At 39.3% G+C, this 24,901-nt stretch overlaps 1 protein-coding gene across 1 annotated transcript in view; it reads right to left on the bottom strand.

Moving 5' to 3' along the window:
* Window positions 1–24,901, bottom strand: part of pitpnc1a (phosphatidylinositol transfer protein cytoplasmic 1a) — a 99,213-nt gene that overhangs the window by 12,284 nt on the left and 62,028 nt on the right. Inside the window, exons 2-6 of the mRNA XM_057861338.1 lie at window positions 20,928–21,076; window positions 7,441–7,529; window positions 7,293–7,300; window positions 2,068–2,139; window positions 149–244 (exon numbers count right to left, since the gene is read on the bottom strand). Coding sequence (XP_057717321.1) covers window positions 149–244; window positions 2,068–2,139; window positions 7,293–7,300; window positions 7,441–7,529; window positions 20,928–21,076 — 414 coding nt within the window. The remainder of the gene's footprint in view (window positions 1–148; window positions 245–2,067; window positions 2,140–7,292; window positions 7,301–7,440; window positions 7,530–20,927; window positions 21,077–24,901) is intronic.

Raw genomic sequence — 24,901 nt, 5'->3', positions numbered from 1 at the left:
CAAATAACACGAAAGTTGATTCATTCATGTTTCAGTGCAATTGACGGTAGTAGATGTGCAATCCATTCAAGTCGAAATGGATTGAACATCTAGTGCCGTAAATGGCAGCCAATATGTTCATTCAGTGCCCTATAAAGGCGCCCCCTACCTCCGAATCCTTATAATGCCGTTCAGGGACTTCGTCGTAGGCGATGTCCACAAAACACACCTCGGTTTCCTCGTCTCGGGGCTCGCTGCTAAATATCTGCAGAGTGGAAAAGCACAACTCTCAAATAACGGAAGTCAACCCGATCAATAACGCTATTTCGTCTATTGATATAGTGTGCGCAGACGTGCTTTGATTTCCCTAGTTGCACACACTTGCAGTGTTGTCAGAATGGATTGGACGTCTATTGCCGTCTTGTTGGGGGGGGGAATCCCAAAATGTGGACATGTGACCAGAACAACTGGGGTGCAATGCCCCTTGTTGGCCTGTATATGGCGCTGTGGTCTCTTAATTGCTGGGGTTCTGTGCAGCATGTATTTGTATTGCTTTTTGTGTGTGTGTGTGATCAATATGTTTACTCAAGTATCAGTAATAATACAAAGAAATGAACAATATGAGAATAGTTTTTCTTTTTTGAATAATTATAATAACAGTGTTCTCTTTTTGTATAAAATAACGGAAATTAAGGACATCTCAATATAATTAAAAATAAACAAATAAAAAAAATGATTTTCAGGTTAAATAAAAGATGCATATTAGACATTTTCCTTAAATAATCCAAGTAAAAATTGACAAATACACATAATTTTTTTAGGGCTGTCAAACGCTTAAAAATTTTAATCGAGTTAATTACAGCTTAAAAATTAACTAATCGCAATTAATCGCAATTCAAACCATACCATATAAAATATGCCATATTTTTCTGTAAATTATTGTTGGAATGGAAAGATAAGATGGATACATACATTCAACATACGGTACATAAGTCTGTATTTGTTTAATATAACAATAAATCAACAAGATGGTATTAACATTATTAACATTCTGTTAAAGCGATCCATGGATAGAAAGACTTGTAGTTTTTAAAAGATAAATGTTAGGACAAGTTATAGAAATTTTGTATTAAAACCCATCCATCCATCCATTATCTTCCGCTTAGTCCGGGGTCGGGTCGCGGGTGCAGCAGCTTTAGCAGGGAAGCCCAAACTTCCCTCTCCCCAGCCACTTCAGCCAGCTCCTCCAGCGGGATTCCAAGGCGTTCCCAGGCCAGCCGAGCGACCTAGTCTCTCCAGTGTGTCCTGGGTCGACCCCGGGGCCTCCCGCCGGTGGAAATTTTATATTAAAACCCCTCTTAATATTTTCGTTTTAATAAAAGTTGTAAAATTTTCAATCAAAAAATTAGTAGCCCGCCATTGTTGATGTCAATAATTACTTACACAATGCTCATGGGTGCTGAAGCCTATAAAATCAGTCGCACCCAAGCGCCAGCAGAGGGCGGCAAAACTCCATAAAACACAATTAACAAGTGGGCATTTCACTGTACTGTCATTTAAATCTGTCTGAGCGGGGCATGTGCGTTAATTGCGTCAAATATTTTAACGTGATTAATTTAAAAAATTAATTACCGCCCGTTAACGCGATAATTTTGACAGCCCTAAATTTTTTCAGACAACAAAACAGAAAATCTTCCTTCAATTACAAAAAAAAAATCCCCTTTCCCCACTGCAACAGGACACTCAAGTATCTTGTACTAGTCTAGAAACCCCCCCAAACTACAATTTCATTGCCAACCACCTTCAATCCAATTTTGCTCTTCTCCCTTGCTGAGCGGGTGAATCCTTAAGAAGTAATCCTGTCTTCATCACGAACAAAAATCATTGGAAGTTGGCGGATTCACTTTGCTCCTCTCTTCTAAAATCCTGGTTCATGATTTAATTAATACTGCCACTCTCCTTTTCACATCAAATTTACACTTTACTCACTCACATTTGAGGCCGTCACTTTATTTCAAATCCTGTGCCAATAGGGCATATGACAGATTTAAAGAAAACATTGCAGAGAATGTGAAAGGTGTGACTCACGTTATCGTTGCTACCTTTGTTGTCCTCGTATTTGCTCTCTATGTGGATGGAGAACTTGGGAAGGAACGAGCACTGACGACACACGCAAGCACAACAAACATCACTATGCGTTCAAACAGTAAAACAACAATAATAAAATAACACATTTTTTAATTTAAAAAGAAATACCGTAATTTTCGGACTATAAGCCGCTACTTTTTTCCTTCATTATGAATCCTACAGCTTATAGTCCAGTGTAATGTTTGTTGATTTATTTGGGTTTATAGGTAAAACTTTATTTGACAGCGGCGTCATAAGACTGTCATAATTATGACACTATCATGGGAATTACTGAATGCATATGACAGATGTCATTAAGTGTCATCTAGCAAATTATGTCACGAACCCCAAATTACGTCGAGCTCGGATTTTTTACATCCATCCAAAAGTGGGCTAATTTGCTGTATAACACTAAATGGCATCTGTTATAAGAATTCATTAATGCTTGTGACAGTGTCATGTCATAATTATGATTGTTTAATGACAGTCTTATGGCGCCACTGTCAAATAAAGTGTTACCAAATACCTTAACTAGCAATTAATGAAACAACTGGAACAGTAACTGAAGAAATACTTAGCACAGAACATGAATTTTATATTAATTTTATAGTTATTGTTATCTGTAGTGCAGCAATGCATGCTAGGAGGCATGCTGGACAGCAACGGTGTTGACAGCAGGTGGCAGCAGAGGTTGACCTTCTCCCCGAAGGGAGCAGTGATGGCCAAATGAAGCCTCTTGAAGCAATGAAGCTTTCAGCCAATTGGTTCAAAGCTTAATGGTGGTTCATTTGGTTTTATGACAGTCGTATGATACCGCTGTCAAATAAAGTGTTACCGGTCAATATATTTTTGGGATAAATATCCCATAATACAGTGAGGACAGCTGCGGCTTATAGACCAGTGCGGCTTATGTATGAACAAATGCTGTTTTCATGCCAAATTTGGTGGGTAGCGACTTATAGTAAAATTACAGTAGTTGGATTTTATTTGATAACTCTTTATCGGGCACTCATTTACTGCATTTGAAACTATTCCCTTTTAAGTGGTAGAGGCTGGCAGCAAATGGATTGGACGTCGAGCACCAACAATGGCACCAAAAGATGTGCATTCACAGCCAGTCCGCCTTGTTAAAAGAATTGGCCATCTATCGTTGTCCGTGGCAGAGTTTGATGAAGCAATGTTATTATTGTGGCCTACATGACCCAAAATTTGAAAAGGGTCACTCATCATTTAAAAAAAATATATTTTCTAAAAATGATGAAAAAATAATGAAAATGTAAATTAGCATTTAAAAAATATTTCATTTTATTTAATTACAAAATATATACAGTATAGGCCAAATGTTTGGACACACCTCATTCAATGCAACACAAATGAAGGTCCCAACCCCATTCATAAAGCAATAAATTCTGCTAATCAACCCTGAAAAGGCATACCTATGAAGTCAAAAACCTTTTTGAGTCACTCCCTCTCGAAGCTCATCAAGAGAATGGCAAGAGTGCAAAAAAGGAATCAGAGCACAGGGTGGCTACTTTAAAGTGCATATGACAGCAAAAACCATGTTTATTTCATATTTTCCACAGTATTTTATGCTCCTGAATGAAATGGACCGCTTGGATGTGTGTGGCGATCGATATATTTATTCAGTTTTTTTTAATCCCGCGCCATTAAAATGAGTGACTTCCTGTATTGACAAGGATTCAGAATGTGACGTCAGCGGGATAGTCATCTTCAGTATATATCCAATACTACAGTATGCAGAACGACTGCGGATTCAGTTGATTTTGCGGATTAATTTGTTTATTTTTCGCATTACGCCAGCCAAATGTGCTGGAGAAAAATTTTGCTGCACCGGCAAGAGGCGTATGAGCCTTTTTGGGTTTCAAAAAGTTCTGGTTCACCCCGAGATTGGCGTAAACAATTCTGACTGCTGTGGGACCATTGGACTTACGAGGAAGTGAGTAAACATTGTGTTTTGCATTATGTCAAATACTGGGATCATGGAACACGTTATAATAAGGAAGTGGCTTGCATTTTGTGGCCGGCGATCGGCGGCTTGTCGCCACCCCACCCCCGGTCCTCTTTGTGTGCCCACCGAGAATGCGCTTTTCTCGGGTTGATGACGAGCTCTGGCAGCCCGCCGTGGCCCCAGTACAACGACGGGTTGGCTGACCCAGCCTGAACGGTCCTCCTTGCGTTACCGCCGAGAATGCGCTTTCGGCTTGGCCACGCGCAGCTCTGTGCTCCGATGTCGACAGTTTTTTTTTTTCCCACCGAGAATGGGCTATTTTCTGCGTTTATTCCCGGCGACGAGCACTGCCAGTCCGCTGTTGTTTACGCTCTTTCCTCCATCTCAGAAGCCGGAGCAGGCAGGGAAATGGCAAAAGCCGGTGGCATAAAATATAGTTCGGGGAGTGCAAGAAGTGGACAGTTTTGACCATTATGGAGTAATTTTGCCATGTACTGAATAAATGCATTTTTAATATTTCATATTCCATTTAGCACAAGACTATTATTTGTCATGACCATACCATTTATTTAGCAATTGGGGAAAAACGCTTTGATAAAAAGAATATCCTGTAAAAATATTGGAATAGAGAGATTGAAAGAATGACATTTTGCTGCTCTCTTCATCGCATTTTCCTCGTTATGAATAACTTCCCCTCAATGGGCTGAAGTCTAAATCAGATGAAACCATTCTCCTGCCGACGTCATCCTCCTGTTGGGGTCTCTAGAGCCCTATAATGGTAGGTGTGGCTAAACCGCAGATTAAAAGACTAATTTCTTGTCATCTGCACTTTGCCAATTTGTTGTATATAGTCGAATCGTCTCCAAATATGATTCTAATTCACATAATAATTCTATTTAAGGCTTTTTTTATCCTGTCGTACGCACTTTAAAGATACTAGAATATACTGCTTTTAGTTAGTTCACCTTTTTTGCCGAGTACATAATTCCACACGTGTTCATTCATAGTTTTATTACCTTTAGTGATAATTTGCAAATGTAAATAGACATGAAAATAAAAAAACATACCAATGAGAAGGTGTGTCCAAACTTTTTGCCTGCACTCTATATTTTTTAATTATTGAATAAAATAGATGAAGAAATAGAATCTTAAGAAATATAAAATCTTTCTCCGTTATTTAATGTGCTTTGATTTCCAAAGCCGAGAGGGTAAAAGCCACTCAAGTGCCGACAAGGCCAAAAACACTCTACTGAAACACAAGCAGCACTATACGGAAAGCCTCAGACCTCTGCCAAGGCCAACTATAACAACAAGATTGCTTTTTGCTTTGAATCTGCACCATATAAATATAAACATCATTCTGATATATATATTTTTTTGTGTTAAACAGAAGGCCTGAAGTGGGAGTATCAACCTGTTTTTTTCTCCCCACTCCAATCCCCTATTGATCTTTTCTAGCTGCCTTCAGTGGACAGACTCCTCCATCTTCAGTCTAAGAGCAAAATCATTAGTTCCTCAGCTCCAATCAATTAACATGTTTTACGGCTGAGACGAGCAGGTAGCTGGAATGTTTTCACTGGGAAATTCACTCGGAGCTGTCCAACCCCCCAAAATGAAGATTTCGTAAGATGATTTGTTTGACATGGTCGTTTCGCTGCCACCGACAAACATATTTGTCAAAGTAACTTCTCCACCTGCTCGTCTGTAAAAATTAGGTCTGTAAACAGACATAATGACAAGAAGAGGACCTTACATATCCCTAGCATACAGTTGTGGTCAAAAGTTTACATACACTTGTGAAGAACATAATGTCATGGCTCTCTTGAGTTTCCAGTTATTTCTACAACTCTGATTTTTCTCTGATAGAGTGATTGGAACAGATACTTCTTTGTCACAAAAAACATTCATGAAGTTTGATTCTTTTATGACTTTATTATGGGTGAACAGAAAAAAGTGATCAAATCTGCTGGGTCAAAAAATATACATGCGCTAATATTTGGTAACATGTCCCTTGGCCATTTTCACTTCAATTAGGCGCTTTTGGTAGCCATCCACTCGCTTCTGGTTGAATCTTTGACCACTCCTCTTGACAGAATTGGTGCAGTTCAGTTAAATTTGTTGGCTTTCTGACATGGACTTGTTTCTTCAGCATTGTCCACAAGTTCTCAATGGGGTTTAAGTCAGGACTTTGGGAAGGCCATTCAAAAACCTTAATTCTAGCCTGATTCAGCCATTCCATTACCACTTTTGATGTGTGTTTAGGGTCATTGTCCTGTTGGAACACCCAACTGCGCCCAAGACCCAATCTTCGGGCTGATGACGTTAGGTTATCTTGAAGAATTTGAAGGTAATCCTCCTTCTTCATTATCCCATTTACTCTCTGTAAAGCACCAGTTCCATTGGAAGCAAAACAGCCCCACAGCATAATAATACTACCACCACCGTGCTTGACGGTAGGCATGGTGTACTTGGGGTTAAAGGCCTCACCTTTTCTCCTCCAAACATATTGCTAGGCATTGTGGCCAAACAGCTCGATTTTTGTTTCGTCTGACCACAGAACTTTCCTCCAGAAGGTCTTATCTTTGTCCATGTGATCAGCAGCAAACTTCAGTCGAGCCTTAAGGTGCCGCTTTTGGAGCAAGGGCTTCCTTCTTGCACGGCAGCCTCTCAGTCCATGGAGATGAAAAACACGCTTGACTGTGGACACTGACACCTGTGTTCCAGCAGCTTCTAATTCTTGGCAGATCTGCTTTTTGGTGATTCTCGGTTGAATCTTCACCCTCCTGACCAATTTTCTCTTAGCAGCAGGTGATAGCTTGCGTTTTCTTCCTGATCGTGGCAGGGACAAAACAGTGCCATGCACTTTATACTTACAAACAATTGTTTGCACTGTTGCTCTTGGGACCTGCAGCTGCTTTGAAATGGCTCCAAGTGACTTTCCTGACTTGTTCAAGTCAATGATTCGCTTTTTCAGATCCATGTATGTATATTTTTGACCCAGCAGATTTGATCACTTTTTCTGTTAACCCATAATAAAGTCATAAAAGAACCAAACTTCATGAATGTTTTTTGTGACAAAGAAGTATCTGTTCCAATCACTCTATCGGAGAAAAATCAGAGTTGTAGAAATAACTGGAAGCTTAAGAGCGCCATGACATTATGTCCTTCACAAGTGTATGTAAACTTTTGACCACAACTGTATATTGAAAGTACTCACCGTGTACTCTGGGCAAATAAATGGAGGTGGTCGTCAATGTAGTGGACAGCATAAATAAGAGGAAGGGATAAATGAGTGAATAAAAAAAGAGAAAAACAGCATTTAAAAATAATAATGCTAAATGATAAAATGAAAGAATAAAAACTACCAGTGATGGTGTAGGGGTAATAGTTCCATGCCTTCTCCGTCACATAGAAAATCTTGGGCACCACAGCTCGGGCCCAACTTGGCAGCTTGCTGTAAATCACAAAACAGAATGAGTTGGATGTCGAGTCTATCAGAACAATCGAAATGAGCTCCCACTGACTATTTGATCATGTTTCAGTGACAGCGACAGGCGTCCAATCCATTTGGACTGGGGGGTGGCAGCGATCATTCGATTGCCAATGGTAGTAAGTGAATGAATCACCAGATGGTGGCAGCAAAACACCATTTCTTACCTAGTAGAAATGTCTGTCATTTGTTATAAACAACCCATGTTTTACTGATGAATGCAAAAGAAAAGCAACATTTTTTTTCTGGAGAAAGAAGGGTAGATTTTTGGTATGAATACTGTATTTTATGGACTAAAGTGATCCCTCGATTTGCGTGATTAATGGGGTCCAGAACCCGCCGCGATAAGTGAAAAACCGCAAAGTAGCGCATTTTTTGTGTGTGTTCAATGTATTTATTCAGATTTAGCATTGGAAAGAGATGCATATAAGACATGTTTTCCCCCAAAGTATAATTTAAAAAAAAAAAAAAAACTTTTATGTACTAATCCTTCTCCAAAAATTAGCATATTGTGATAAAAGTTCATTATTTTCTGTAATGTACTGATTAACATTAGACTTTCATATATTGTGGATTCATTCCACACAACTGAAATAGTTCAAGCCTTTTATTGTTTTAATATTGATGATTTTGGCAAAAAAGTCAAGAAAAACCAAAAATCCCTATCTAAAAAAATTAGCATATTTCATCCGACCAATACAAAAACGTGTTTTTCAATGCAAAAGAAGTCAACCTTCAACTATATCAGCTATGCACTCAATACTTGGTCGGGAATCCTTTTGCAGAAATGACTGCTTCAATGCGGCGTGGCATGGAGGCAATCAGCCTGTGGCACCGCTGAGGTGTTACGGAGGCCCAGGATGCTTCGATAGCGGCCTTCAACTCATCCACAGTATTGGGTCTGGTGTCTCTCAACTTCCTCTTCACAATATCCCACAGATTCTCTATGGGGTTCAGGTCAGGAGAGTTGGCAGGCCAATTGAGCACAGTAATGCCATGGTCAGTAAACCATTTACCAATGGTTTTGGCACTGTGAGCAGATGCCAGGTCGTGCTGAAAATTGAAATCTTCATCTCCATAAAGCTTTTCAGCTGATGAAATCATGAAGTGCTCCAAAATCTCCTGATAGCTAGCTGCATTGACCCTACCATTGATAAAACACAGTAGACTAACACTAGCAGCCGACATGGTACCCCAGACCATCACTGACTGTGGGTACTTGACACTGGACTTCAGGCATTTTGGCATTTCCTTCTCCCCAGTCTTCCTCCAAACTCTGGCACCTTGATTTCCGAATGATATACAAAATTTGCTTTCATCTGAAAAAAGTACTTTGGACCACTGAGCAACAGTCCAGTGCTGCTTCTCTGTAGCCCAGGTCAGGCGCTTCTGCCGATGTTTCAGGTTCAAAAGTGGCTTGACCTGGGGAATGCGGCACCTGTCGCCCATTTCCAGCACACACATGTCTGGATGTTTCTACTCCAGACTCAGTGTACTGTTTCTGCAGGTCCCCCAAGGTCTAGAATCGGCCCTTCTCCACAATCTTTCTCAGGGTGCTGTCACCTCTTCTGGATGTGCAGCGTTTCCTGCCACACTTTTTCCTTCCCACAGACTTCCCTCTGAGTCAGGTCGGCAGTCTTGCCCATGATTGCCGTTTTGAGTAATGACCAGGCTGGGAGTTTTTAAAAGCCTCAGGAATCTTTCGCAGGGGTTTTGAGTTAATTCATTGATTCAGTTGATAAAGTTTGTAGCTTCTTTAGAGTACCTTTTCATGATATGCTATTTTTTTGAGATAGGGAAATTTAGGTTTTTCTTGACTTTTTTGCCAAAATCACCGAAACTAAAAAAACTAAAACCTAAAACTGCTTTTTGCACAGTTATAAATATAACACAATAAAACACAACCGGTTTCACACACACGCACACAGTGGTTAGCACGTTCTGAGATAAAGGGCCTTCCAGTGTGCTGTTTGCATGTTCTCACCATGCCTGCTCCTGGTACTCCCATTTACCCCCGTTCCAAAAACATGCATGTAGGCTGATCAAACACTCTAAATTGTCCCTAGGTATGACTGTGTGCGCCTCTTTATGCCCTGCGATTGGCTGGCAACCGATTCAGGGTGTACCCCGTATACTGCCCATAGTTCGATGGGATTGGCTCCAGCGCCCCCGTGACCTTCGTGAGGATAAGCGGCTCAGAAAATGAATGAATGAATTAATAGGATTCACTAGGGCTGCAGCTATTGATTATTTTAGTAGTCGATTAATTGATGAAGTAGTTAGTTCAAATAATCGAGTAATCGGATAAGGAACATATAAAATCAAAATACCTGAGCTGAGCCTCAAACAGTATAAAAAAATAAATAAATTAGGTTCTTTTGTTGTACATAGATCAATTGGCTAAAGTACGCTAGCTTAAATGCTATAATATGCTAACGTTTTTTTTTTTTTTAACAATGCTCTTAACAAATGGTCCAGACACGTATTTCTACAAATTAAAAAATAAATAAATTAATTAAAAAACGGCCAAATATACCTATAAACCTATACAAAATTTTCATCGAGTTAATTACAGCTTAAAAATTAATTAATCATAATTAATCGCAATTCAAACCATCTATAAAATATGTCATATTTTTCTGTAAATTATTGTTGGAATGGAGAAAGACAAGATGGATATATACATTCAACATACGGTACATAAGTACTGTATTTGTTTATCATAACAATAAATCAAGATGGCATTAAAATTATTAACCTTCTGTTAAAGCGATCCATGGATAGAAAGACTTGTAGTTCTTAAAAGATAAATGTTAGGACAAGTTATAGAAATTTTGTATTAAAACCCATCCATCCATCCATCCATTATCTTCCGCTTAGTCCGGGGTCAGGTCGCGGGGGCAGCAGCTTTAGCAGGGAAGCCCAGACTTCCCTCTCCCCAGCCACTTCAGCCAGCTCCTCCAGCGGGATTCCAAGGCGTTCCCAGGCCAGCCGAGCGACATAGTCTCTCCAGCGTGTCCTGGGTCGACCCCGGGGCCTCCCGCCGGTGGGACATGCCCGGAACACCTCTCCAGGGAGGCGTCCAGGAGGCATCCGAACCAGATGCCCGAGCCACCTCAACTGGCTCCTCTCAACGCGGAGGAGTAGCGGCTCGACACCAAGCCCCTCCTGGATGACCGAGCTTCTCACCCTATCTCTAAGGGAGAGCCCGGACACCCTGCGGAGGAAACTCATTTCGGCCGCTTGTATCCGGGATCTTGTTCTTTCGGTCACGACCCACAGCTCGTGACCATAGGTGAGGGTAGGAACGTAGATCGACCGGTAAATCGAGAGCTTCGCATTCGTATTAAAACCCCTCTTAATGTTTTCGTTTTAATAAAATTTGTAAAAATTTCAATCAAAAAATAAACTAGTACCCCGCCTTTGTTGATGTCAGTAATTACACAATGCTCATGGGTGCTGAAGCCCATAAAATCAGTCGCACCCAAGCGCCAGCAGAGGACGACAAAACTCCAAAAAACACAAGTAACAAGTGGACATTGCACTGTGCTGTCATTTTAATCTGTTTGAGCGGGGCATGTGCGTTAATTGCGTCAAATATTTTAACGTGATTGATTAAAAAAATTAATAACCGCCCATTAACGCGATAATTTTGACAGCCCTAATTACAACGGCACTTTAACTAAACGAATACTCGAAGCAGCAAAATTGGATTTTTTTTTTTTTTTCTCATCGAATACTCGAGTTAATCGATTAATCGATGCAGGTTTCATACATTCATTAGGCTGATGCATTACACTGGAACAAGGCATAAATGAGAAACTGATTTTCTTTCAAAATTGTTTTATTTTGTATTTACAAAATTCCATCTGAAACGCCATCTAATTTTTATATTTTCTCAAATCTAAAAGCAAAACCTCAATTTTAACTACTCTACAACATAAGATGTACTTTAAAATTGAAGATATTATGAACACTTTTTTAAAAATAATAAACATATGTAACAATTAGGGCTGCCAAAATTATCGCGTTAACGCGCGGTAATTAATTTTATTAATTAATCACGTTGAAATATTTGACGAAATTAACGCACATGTCCTGCTCAGACAGTATTCTGCCTTTTGGTAAGTTTTACAGCAAGGCTTTTTGTGCTGTCTAACAGCGAACTCTTGTGGTCACTTTGCGACATGGTTTATTGTCTTCTTGCCAGTTCAATATGGCTGCACGACGTCTCGGGCTGACGCCTACGTTGTAATGTTGTGCTTATATGATCCTTGGACAAGATTTGTCCGTAAGTATGGTTGTTGTAAAGAATGTACATATTATGTTAGTAAGCGAAATGTTCTATTTTTTGTATGAGACGCTTTTTGTATATGTTTAGTGAACCTGTATAGCGTGCTAAGCTAACGTTGTTGCTAATGCAATGCTTGTGTACTTTTTTTTTGTAGTTTTACAATGGTCTAAAGAGGACAATGGTTTGAGGCCATTTTATTAATAAATCAGATGAAAAAGGAAGAAGTCTGATTATTAAGGCGTCGTTCACTAGCTGTCTAGCTTTGGGAAAAAGTAGACGCTTTGGAGTGAAGACAGCATAGACAGATTTAAATGACAGAGTGAAATGCCCACTACAGTCCTTATGTACCGTATGTTGAATGTATATATCCATCTTGTGTCTTATCTTTCCATTCCAACAATTTATTTTACAGAATATATAATTTACAGAAAAATATGGCATATTTTATAGATGGTTTGAATTGCGATTAATTGCGATTAATTACGATTAATTAATTTTTAAGCTGTAATTAACTCGATTAAAAATTTTAATCGTTTGACAGCCCTAGTAACAATTCAAAAAAAAAAAAAAAAAAATTAAAAATGACTGACATTATGCAGTTAAATTGAATATATTTTGAAGACAAAGCAAGCATAGACTTTTTTTAATTATAAGGAAATAAATAAGTTGCCTAAGTATAAAGTGCACATTAACATGGAAGATGTTCTGAACCACCCAAATAAAATAAACCTCATCAACTCTTTCTTTTCTCTTAAAGATCTTATCAATTTTCCGTTGCATTGCCCCTTTAATTCAACAAGCCCCCCCATCCCCCGTCTATTTGTTGTTCCCAAAAAAGTGCATTTGAACCAATCACAGCTAACTATTCATGCTGATCACATGTCACTATGTCAGCCATTTGAACAGACAGCAGTAAAAAAAAAAAAATTCTGTGTGCCCAGAGGTGTGTGTGCGGGGCGACGCGACTTGTCAGATACAGAGAGACGCTGGGAAGAACTACGTACAATAAATTAATAATGATATCAGTGGAAACGGGTGACGCTACACAAGCTCTTTATTAGGCTTGTTTTTAACACTTGTGTATGTAAATCTTACGTTAGCAGATTGTTCTCATTGGAGATCTGTGTGTGGCAGCGTAGCAGGCTTTTTTTTTTTTTAAATATGGGATTTTGACAGTTGCCGTCATATTTTCGGGATCAAAGCACCGTATGCCAGAACGGCAGTCCTCCTCTGTAGTTCATGGCGGAACGCCGATCCGGCTCGTTCCGGCCCACTTTCACCCCTGCCTTTTACCCAGTTGAGCATGGTAATCGTTTAATGGATAATTATCTTAGCTTAGCTTAGCTGTAGCGGCTTTGCCTTTTCCGCATTAGCGCCCCCTTTATATCTTCAAAGACGATTTAGAACCTTCCATAATTACGAAGTTATATTTGCCATAAGCACCACTGAAGCCTACATCTTGGTCTTCAGGCATACAAGATCAATAAATGAAAATGATTAAATATAATCTATATGCTATTTTGTTTTGCTTTGTACAACCATTGTTTCTGTCAATTTTACTTCAATTTCAGGAATTTCAACTTTTTTCTGGCGTTTCAACTTTTTTTAGGCATTTAGTTTGGTGTTCTCAGGATGATCGCGAAGACAGAGCTTCTGGCAGACTGAACAAAGCAAATACACTTTTCAACCGTTTTTCTGGCATTACAAAAGATATTACGTGCCAAAAAGATTAATGACCCTTGTTAAGTCTAATTTTCCCCTCGCTACCCAGACCTTGCTTTGAACTTGCCTTTCAGACACAAAAAAATCAGCCACCACAGCTCCTCTCGGGTCTGAAAAACGAAACTGCCTGTCCTAGATTTATCGATTTCCATAGAATTCTTTCAAAATGGCCAAAATGAAGTGCGCAGCAGTTGGCAGAAATTATTTTCTAGACTCTCATCTAAATCGTTCATTCCAGTGATCCGTCCATATTACCGTATTTTTCGGACTATATGTCGCACCAGCCAAAAAATGCGCAATGAAAACGAAAAAAACATATGATTCGCACCGGAGTATAAGTCGCATTTTTGGGGGGAAATTTATTTGATAGAATCCAGCACCAAGAACAGACATGTCATCTTGAAAGGCAATTTAAAATACAATAGAGAACAACAGGCTGAATAGGTGTACGGTATGCTAACATTACATGACGCTAGAAGTTAGATCAGGCCTAAAAAAAAATCTAGTCCGGCCCGCGGGTATTAAAGCCCAACGCGGCCCGAGCCCGATCAATTAAATTGATTTGCTTGCCCGAGCCCGAAAAAACCCGAAATTTTATGTTTTATTTTTAGGCACGAGCCCGGAAAGAAAAACAAAAAATAAAAAATTTAAAAAAAAAAAAAAAAAAAAAAGGGAATTTTATGTTTTATTTGTGAGGACTCAGGAGAAGGAGGAAATGCGGGGATGCGATGAGTGGTTGCGTTTTGTGTGATCACGTTTGTGACGATGCAGGTGCATATAATGATAGCAATAGGAGTGGGAACCTCTTGGTACCTCACGATACGATCGATTTGCGATATAAAGCTTACGATGACGATGATCTGACGATATGGCGATACAACGATTATCGATACATTGGTGAGGAAATCATTGTAAGATATTCTACCTACAACTAATGAACATAAAAAACAAGCTTCTGCTGTGAATTGGAATGAGTTTATCACAAGTAGACACCCAATCCATTTGATGTCCAATCCTCCCACTTCAAACGGATTGAACGTCTATAGCCGTCAGTAGCAGCCAATGCCAGGCAATGAGGTAATTTTGGGCCGTTTAAGGTCATTTACCTGTTGATTTTCAGTTACTTCCTGTTGATTTTGGGGTATTTTATGGGTCATTTCCTGTTTATTTTGACTTACAGTACAGGAAGTCACCTGGGAATCACCCAAATGACTAGGCAGTGACTCAAACTCAACAGGAAATGACCTGTAAATGCCCTAAAATGAACTGCAAGTGACCTGTAAATGCCCTGAAAATCTGACAGAATGACTGTGACTGTTCTGATTTCGAATGAACGAACGTTTCTAGTCTAAATGGATTGGGCGTCGTGCACTGTCAATGCAGCCTTAGAGTTAACTGAGACACTATTATGGTGGAAGATTTTGGTAGCAACTTGTTGGTTCCTTTTTATTATTTTTTTTAGATATTGACACCTTTTTAAAACGATATCTCGATTCTTGGCAGTAGCATATCAATAATCTTTTGGGATACAAAGTATCACGATATATCACCATTTCGATATTCTGCCACACCCCCAGATAACAAATTAAAGCCTGTCTTTTGTAACGAATTCTCCCAGTTAAACAAGACTGTAAGATGGATATTCAATAAACATTTATATCTTTTATATTTGCATGTCTGTTCTGACAGGCGGATAGTGGATTTGACATTTATTTGAAACACCTCGAGTTAAAAAAAAAAAGTTTTCTCAATGTTTAAATAGTCTACATACCATAATTTCCCGTATATAACGCGCAGTTTTTTCCCCCAAAATCAACTTGTAAAATAATGGTGCGCATTATACACGGGTACACGGCCATGTTTTGTTGAAGAAAACGTATGCGGCGATCCATTGCGGTACATGACGTCACCATTTTGTTTCGGTAATACTTAACTCCGATTGGTCGAATGATTTCGTCAACTATATCTGTCCCTCGGGAAACACGAACCCAAATAACAATAGTTCCTCTTGTTGCAGTAGCGATGCGATCGTTCCGATTTCCGACTTTGGTCCTCACTTTTATTTTACCATATCAATCCATGGAAGAAACATTTATTCATCATGATGAAACGATCAAGTTATACAACAGCCTTTAATAGAAAAGTCACATCTGTTTTGTTTTTTCCTGGATTTTGGTAAGTTGGAGAAGTTGTCAGATCATATTATTACCGTGCATATTGTCAGTTTACGATAATGTTTTGAACTACCAATGTGCTATGCTTGTGCGGTGTTTCACCAGTCAGTAAAATGACATTTCTGTATCTGTACACGAGCTATGTTTTCTTGTATTCTTCTATTTATTGGTGCTAAAATTAGGGTGCGCATTATACATGGGTACAATAATTTTCCCTAGATTTTACAAGTAATTTGGGGTGCGCGTTATACACGGGTGAGCCTTATATTTGGGCAATTACGGTATATCTATGATCATTATAAATGCATTTACACAACGAAATAACGCTGGAAAAGTTTGTTAAATATATTTCTCGTATGAGACCAAAGCGCCACATTTGTTTAAATTCACTGAAGCCGACACAGGTTTCCGTATCTTCAACAATCAATTTGAATGCTTTCCATATCCCACTCCTACCGCAGTTGTTTGCTTTTCAATTCTTCTGTCTTTAGTTTGTTTTTCACTCCTATAGCTGCTCCATATCGAAAAGAAAATACCAGGATGCTCGCAAAGGGGAAGATTGAAAAGAGAGCGGGGCCACTGCGTTTACGTGCGCAGGCTTGCACAGCGCCTTCTCTGTTTTATCCAAATTATTTATTTTATTTAACATCCATACATCGTTTTAGTATAAATTAGGGCTGTCAAAATTATCGCGTTAACGAGCGGTAATTAAAAAAAAAAAAATTAATCACATTAAAATATTTGATGCATTTAACGCACATGGCCCGCTCAAACAGATTAAAATGACAGCACAGTGTAATGTCCACTTGTTCCTTGTTTTTTTTGGTGTTTTGTTGCCCTCTGCTGGCGCTTGGGTGCGACTGATGTTATGGGTTTCAGCACCATGAGCATTGTGTAATTATTGACATCATCAATGGCGAGTTTATTTTTTGATTGAAAATTTTACAAATTTTATTAAAACGAAAACATTAAGAGGGGTTTTTAATATAAAATTTCTATAACTTGTACTAACATTTATCTTTTAAGAACTACAAGTCTTTCTATCCATGGATCGCTTTAACAGAATGTTAATAATGTTAATGCCATCTTGTTGATTTATTGTTATAATAAACAAATACAGTACTTATGTACCGTATGTTGAAGGTATATATCCGTCTTTCCATTCCAACAATTTACAGAAAAATATGGCATATTTTATAGATGGTTTGAATTGGGATTAATTACGATTAATTTTTAAGCTGTAATTAACTCGATTAAAAATTGTAATCGTTTGACAGCCCTAGTATAAATATATGAATGTATGTGTGTATTTATTTTTTAAAAAGTTAGTGAGAGAGAAGTCGGCCCGACCCGACCGTAAATAATCACACATAAGTCGCTCCAGAGTATAAGACGCACCCTCTGCCAAACTATGGAAAAAAAACTGCGACTTATAGTCCGAAAAATACGGTACACACAACCACTTTTGGCTTGTGGTTTTTGAATAAGTTTTTTAAATTGATATGGGGAATCAAACCCTTTTACAGACAGCTCAGCAATCATTTCTCCCCCTAAAACTTTTTAGACAGAGATGAACAGATAGCTGTACGGGAGACAAACGTGGCGAGATTTGGTGAGCTTGGACGACAAGTAAATAGACCTCTGGGAAATTTGAAGTGAAGTGCCTTAGACAGACTGTGTGCGTGTGTGTGTATAGCAAGAGAAATGAAGTCAAGTCTCTCTTTAAGTAATGGACAATTTAATCTTTGTTCAAAAGTACTATCCACTCAGCTTGTTCGTGGCTGAAATGTAATCTTGCAAATGACGTTGTAAATGGACTGACTATAAGCATAGCAACACTTGAAGAAGTTGCATTGGTATGCATAGACATTTCTCCAGTCTGTTTGGGAAATCAACTCACGTATACAATATTGTGTTCTCTTATTATCGTATTTTCCGGACTATGAATTGCACTTTTTTCCCCTACTACAGCTAAGCTTGTGACTTATTCTCAGAAGCGAGAGTTTCCCGTACACATAAAAGCTTGTGGCACACCGCCACAGCAAAATAAAAGTCGCCACGTCCTGCAAATGAGATACGAATTGTTCCCTTACATGCTTCATTTTGAAAATCACATCAGTTCTCCTGTTGTAAGCTTGTGCCTGACTACGTCGGCGCGGAGTTGGAAATCGGGAGAAAAATCCACAGAACGGTAGTTCAAGTTAATGAATGTAATTCTGTTGACGTAACGGTTAAGTTCTTTATGGTATGTCTTTGAGCCGAATCGTCGCGTCCTAACATCGCATTTGTTCGTTGCTGACGTCACTGGTTATAATTTCAGATGAGTATTTTAAAGAATTTTGGAAAGATAAAAGTTGTCAACGGATGACGGTCCATTAACAGAAGGACTGTTATTGTTGTGGCATAGACTTCATAATGTATTGACATGACACATTCCCCATAAACTGCGTCACACCTTCCCCGAAGGGGGCCGTCCAACACATCGCTTCGTTTATTAGCAGTCGGTCACATGCAGCGATCTAATGCCGGATTTAGGTTGAAAAAGTACGAAAGCTGTACTACATACAAACAGGGAGGATTGTTGCAGGAGTGATTTGTTCGAGGATTCGAGGTAATTATTAAATTTTTCGTACCATGCATGCATTTTGAAACGTGAAAAAAATCAATGGGAGAAATTAGCTGCTACAGCATTGACACTATACTTCGCAATATTTACGTAAAATAAATGCTACCTGCACATTTTTTGGCTTTTAACCAAGAATCGAGACTGTTTTACGTCCATATCTATAAAGCATTCAGACTTAAGTATTTATTCACCAGAATTTTCGACCGAAAAAGATCTTTGTTTACGTATGGCTGCCGCTAATTTCCTTACTGACAAGCCCAATAGTTTACAATATTTACGTAAAATAAATGCTACCTGTACCTTTTAGGGTTAGGGTCAACGTAAAACAGGTCTGTTTTATATATGGCGGCAGCTAATATCCTTTCTGACTAGCCTCATAGTTCGCAGTATTTACGTAAAACAAATGCTACCTGCACGTTTTTTTTGGTTTCGACCAAGAATTGAGACTTTTTTACGCCCATATCTATAAAGAATTTAGGGATTTAAGCATTTATTCACGAGAATTTTCAACGGAAAAAGCTCTTTGTTTACATAGGGCGGCCGCTAATTTCCTTACTGACTAGCCTCATAGTTTGCAGTATTTACGTAAAATAAATGCTATTGGCAGTGTATCAAATACTTGTTCTCCCCACTGAGTAAAGAATTCAGGGATTTAAGCATTCATTCACAAGAATTTTCAACGGAAAAAAGCTCTGTTTACATATGGCGGCCGCTAATTTCCTTACTGACTAGCCTCATAGTTTGCAGTATTTACGTCAAATAAATGCTATTGGCAGTGTATCAAATACTGGTTCTCCCCACTGAATAAAGAATTCAGGGATTTAAGCATTCATTCACAAGAATTTTCAACGGAAAAAAGCTCGGTTTACCTATGGCGGCCGCTAATATCCTTACTGACTAGCCTCATAGTTTGCAGTATTTATGTAAAATAAGTGCTACCTGCAGGTTTTTTTGGTTGTGACCAAGAATCGAGACTGTTTTTACGTCCATATCTATAAAGAATTCAGGGATTTAAGCATCTCTTCACAAGAATTTTAAACAGAAAAAGCTCTTTGTTTACATAGGACGGCCGCTAGTTTCCTTACTGACTAGCCTCATAGTTCGCAGTATTTACGTAAAACAAAATGCTACCTGCACGTTTTTTTGCTTTTGACCAAAAATCGAGACTGTTTTTACGCCTATATCTATAAAGAATTCAGGGATTTAAGCATTTATTCACAAGCATTTTCAACGCAAAACAGGTCTGTTTTACATATGGCGGCCGCTAATTTCCTTACCAACTAGCCTCATAGTTCGCAGTATTTACGTAAAACAAAATGCTACCTGCAGGTTTTTTTGGTTGTGACCAAGAATCGAGACTGTTTTTACGTCCATATCTATAAAGAATTCAGGGATTTAAGCATCTCTTCACAAGAATTTTAAACGGAAAAAGCTCTTTGTTTACATAGGACGGCCGCTAGTTTCCTTACTGACTAGCCTCATAGTTCGCAGTATTTACGTAAAACAAAATGCTACCTGCACGTTTTTTTGCTTTTGACCAAAAATCGAGACTGTTTTTACGTCCATATCTATAAAGAATTCAGGGATTTAAGCATTTATTCACAAGAATTTTCAACGGAAAAAGCTCTCGGTCAGCTTTGACGGAGATGGGTCCCCTATGAATCGGCTCGGGTCCCGTGTCCCGTCAATACATCATGAAGTCTATGGTTGTGGTGATTATTAGCGCCAAATAAAGAAAAACTAAAGAGATGTGAGTCGTACTATTCCGACGAGGAAAAGCAGTCGTATTATTATGTAAGGATAATGTAGCTGTAAGCCACTACGCATTTTACATACATGTACCTTAACTGTGAGCTGCAATGACGCATTAGTATAAATCATTCTGTTGATTTTAATATGATGTAGATGAGGCAACATATTAAGGATTTCCCTATTTGTAAAACCAATTCTAAAACACAAGATGATTTTAACATTGGCAGTAACGCGCGACGTGCTTTGCATGGCTGCTTATTCAGCTACATTAGCTCTAAGTAATAATATCTTTTATTCTCATCCAATTAATTCAACATGAATTCTCGCAGCCATTGTTTTTTTTTCTTGTGCTATTACAACGAGAATAAAAGTCTTATGAAGTCTATGAAAGTATTATTAACATAAAAAAATTAAGATGGTCACAAAGCACAAAATGGGATATACAAAGAGTCGTCCTTTTTTGTTGTTGTTGTTTTTTAACTGTCGGGTCGCCCTCTTGCAGTGCTTCTTGCATTTGTGTTGTGGCAAATGCGTTTCATGCTTTTTCCAACTTGCAGTCGTGTTGTGCCAGCTTGCATCCGTGCTTTTTTTCTATTGCAAAACTTTTGCAATTGGCTTACGTACTTTTTTCTTTTGCAAAGTGTTTGGACTTTGCCTGACACCTCTCGGCCACCGTAGGTTTCACCTCATGACACAAGTCAACAAAAGGTATTTTCAAACAACAAAACATTTCTTTTGACAGACACTGCACATCATTCTTATCACTTGAGTCAATTTCACAGTGAGTGACTGACTTGTTGAGGTAGATGCGTTTCTCGGTAAACTGTCCCGATCCGTGCTCAGGGTCTTGATAGGGCTCATTCTGCACCACCTCCACTCCCTCGCCGCGTTCGCTTTGCTCATTGCTGTGCTTGCTGATCATGTACAGCTGCCCGATCCGGTACTGAAACACAACGCAGGCAAACAATCAGATGAAAGTTCCTTTCAGTGCCATTGAAGGCATTAAGGCCGTGTTATGCTTCTGCAGCAGACCTGCGCCGTGAAAGCAGACCCGATTTACGACCCTCTGCCGTAGCCTGTCGTGCACTTCAAGAAAATCTTGATTTGTGCGTAGCGCATGGTGACGTGACACAAATGGACTGTGATTGGTCCACTCAGACTGCTGTGTCCGGTTCAGCGCGAAATCACTGCCACTTTCAAACATTGTTTTGCCACACACAAAAATGGACCGAGCCGACCGGGGGTATCATTGAAGAGCAAGTCACGTCAAGACATTATAAAGATTGCCAAGGTCAGCGATTGCATAAAAAAATGGGAGAACCACCGAGACAAGTAAGTATGTGTGTGCAGGGGCACCATATAAGGGGCTAAAAGTGATATTGATTCTAAGGGCCCATGCCCTGATGGGGCCCACAAAGAAAATTAGAACATTAGGTAATCGTTTGCAAATTTAAATATTAATCATTATAATTTTAAGAGGAATAAAACGAAGGGTTTCTTTTTCTTGTTTTGTTTTTGGCAAAAAGTAAACACCCAGAGAGCGTATGTATTGCAAGCCACCCCCTCACCCTACAACTCCCGTATTTTCAATAAATGGTTTGGTCCGCCTTTCCTTCGATCAGACCGGGAGCAGCGGTGCGCAATTACACCAGTCATTGACTCGGAGTGCGCGGTACTGCAGAAATGTTTTTGAAACAAAAATCGGGTTATCAAAAGAGGAAAGAAAAGAAAGCAAAACAAGTGAGGGGTAGAAAAGGCCAACAGGATGTAACAAACTACTTCACAGAGGAAGGTCGGTGTCTTGTTTCAGTGTAGTGCTGAAAATTAACCTGTTATCTTAGCCCACTCCAGCCCCATCTGGAATCTCGCGATGTTTATTACAAACCTCAGAAGCAAGGTCCCTGCTGACTCCGTAAGAAATACAGGATTTTTCCGGCCTCAATGAGCGACATTCCCCTATTCAAAAACATGAATTCCAAATAATGACGGCATTTTTTGGTATCCTATAGATGTTGAAAGTTGGTGTGAAAATTGTCTTTTTTAAAATCCAGTTTGTCAAGAATTTATTGAATTTACTTTGTCATCAGTTGAATTTAGTTTGTTAACAAGGGACCTCGCTTCGGAGCTGTAACCTATAGTCGAGATGGCGAGTTTCCAGATGGGGCTAAGCCTACTCCATAATGAAATACTGTAATCTTTTGCTAGCTAGTGTTTGCTCCACTTTTAGCTTACATTTACTCAGTACAGCAGGCAAACCCTTAGCAAACCCTTCAGTACATTTCTTATAGATGATATCAGTCTATTCATTATTGCTCTATACGCTGTATGTTTACATAAATATCTTTTCATCTTAAATTAATGCAGAAAATGCACAAATTAGTGTGTAAAGATTCACCAGAATGCAGGAAATTATGTAGTTGATTCTCTAAGGCAGAGGTCACGGAACCGCGGACCTCGGTCCGGTTCCGGACCCCCAAGCCGTCTGGACCGGATCTCAAGCTGTCCGGACTAATACACGTTGCAACAACAAAAAATTTTTCTGCGGGTTTGCAGAGCGGAGGTGGGCAACAAACAAAAACCTTAGCAGTGACGCGCGTGAGCCAGACAATGGGAGTGAAGCATTTGAAAGTTATTTTTAGAACAGCATGTCTCACACTCACTTTCCAGACTCCGCGGAGTGACAGCTAAAAACTGAGCTGAATGAAGTTGGGGGAAGAGGCGAAAAGGTACGCCAAATGGCGTGCTCCAAACTGATGCAGAAAACAGTGTTTAAGGAGGATTAGACCAACACATTTTTGTTCATTTTACCTGGCGGCAGCACAAGACCACTATGCCTCATCTGTTCAGAGACGATGTTCTGCCAAAATCTGCTACATCGGCGAAACGTCAACGTACATTAGTCGAGTTTGACACACAAAGTAATACCGTGCGCGCTAAACTTGTTTTGTTTGGATGCATTCAGGCAGAACGTACTAAAAAATGCCTCAAGAAAATACTTAAATGCAGTTATACCAAATAAGGACGGTTTAAATACGCTACGTGACTAATGTGGTCAACTGCTTCAAAGCTCACACAAAAAACCACAATGGTTAAAAGTATGAGAGGGTAATACATGCAAAAAGTATTTTTTAGGCAATGAAAAGGCTCTAAAAATCTAAATAAAAACAAAAATAGTGAGTACTTGCCGCTTCTAACCGATGTGCGTGTGGATGCTTGCGCAAGCGCGCTGAGCGTTGTGTAGACGTTTTGCCACGTAGTAAGGAATGGCCGAAGAACGGAAGCGCTTGCAAAAAGCAGCCATTTGAAAAGGCACTATGAAACAAAGCACACAGCTTTTTCGCAATGTTTCCCTATGAACTCTGCCATCTGTTCTAAAAAAAAATAGCGGAATTAAGGGCTCAATATATCGCTTTATTATTTATTACGAATTAATTATTAATAAATATTATTTATTATTTACTATAAATTTATTTTTTATATTTTATTTACATTTTTGAATGTTGTAATTATCAGCATGGCCACGTAAAGATACGTTTGTATTTTATGGAAAAAAAGAAGCATTAAAAATATTTCCGGACCCAAGATTGTTGTAATTTTTAAATTTCGGACCCAGAGGATTTTTAATCCATGACCCCTGCTCTAAGGGGTAGTTTACATGGCGACACGAAGACGCAATGACTGCTTTGCGGAGTGGCCTCGCGTGCATATGGTGTCGGCGAAGACGAAAAATTCTGAATCCTGCCTCCAAAGTGGAAGAATCCGATTATGGGGGTTTGAGGGTGGCTTCCTCGGCATGCATATCAAAGGCTCCCGCGGCACGAGACCGCGCCGATAACGTCAGCACTTGTACATGTCACATTGGGCGTGCGCAGCGGTGCTACTAAACATTAAAAACAGCAAATATGGCGGAATGTCAGCTTTAATTTACTGTTTTAATAATATTTTTAAATTAAATATGTTGACCATTTCCATTTTTGTGCCTTTTTGAACAAAAGAAAAATGCCATTGCTTCGAGTGGGCGCCCATGTGTAGGCATTAGTATTCCAGAAACATGGGTTATAGTACTGTATTTAGTAAAAGAAGAAATAAACATTATTTGTATTAAAAACACCAGTTAACAGCAATAGGCGTCCAATCCATTAGGACTGTGCGGGAGCCAGTCTTTCGCGGTCATATGTAAACAAAGACTAAAGAGAGTGAGAACAAAGTTATCTCAACCGAGAGTACAAGCTCAGAGCTGTAATTAAATTGTCAGTGGCTGAATTTTAATGACACGTTAGCACTGTACAGTAAGTGTGTGCGTGACACTAACACACTCCTTGGCTGTAGCACAATGACCACAACCCCTACACACCCACACCACCAACCTGCTGTTGTGAGAGAACAGAGCAGCAAAAAAAAAAAGAATCTACTTTGAGCAAAAAAAAAAATCTCGTCGTCTTTGTTTCTAAAACCTCTTCGCGAAGACGCTTCTGTTTGATGTTCCTGCTGCGGGTCGTGTCGCGTTTTAATTGAAAAACACGAGTGCTCTCGCCGAGCGCTAAATTTGACCGTTACCATAGCGACCATCACACCGTCCAATCGTTTTAATTATCACATTGTCACAACGTTTGTTTATGGCTCTCATTTGCATCGCGAGGATTTGCTGCCAGTTCAAATGGATTGGACGTCTATCACTGGCAATGGCGACCGCTTTTTAAGTTGAAATGGGAAATATCAACATGTCCTCACTTTCCTCATCGAACCGTCAGATGGAAAATTCTTATTT

Source organism: Corythoichthys intestinalis, chromosome 16, assembly GCF_030265065.1.
Source record: "Corythoichthys intestinalis isolate RoL2023-P3 chromosome 16, ASM3026506v1, whole genome shotgun sequence".
Taxonomy (NCBI): domain Eukaryota; kingdom Metazoa; phylum Chordata; class Actinopteri; order Syngnathiformes; family Syngnathidae; genus Corythoichthys; species Corythoichthys intestinalis.
The sequence above is the reverse complement of the archived record's forward strand: the minus strand, read 5'-3'. Positions and strand labels throughout refer to the sequence as shown.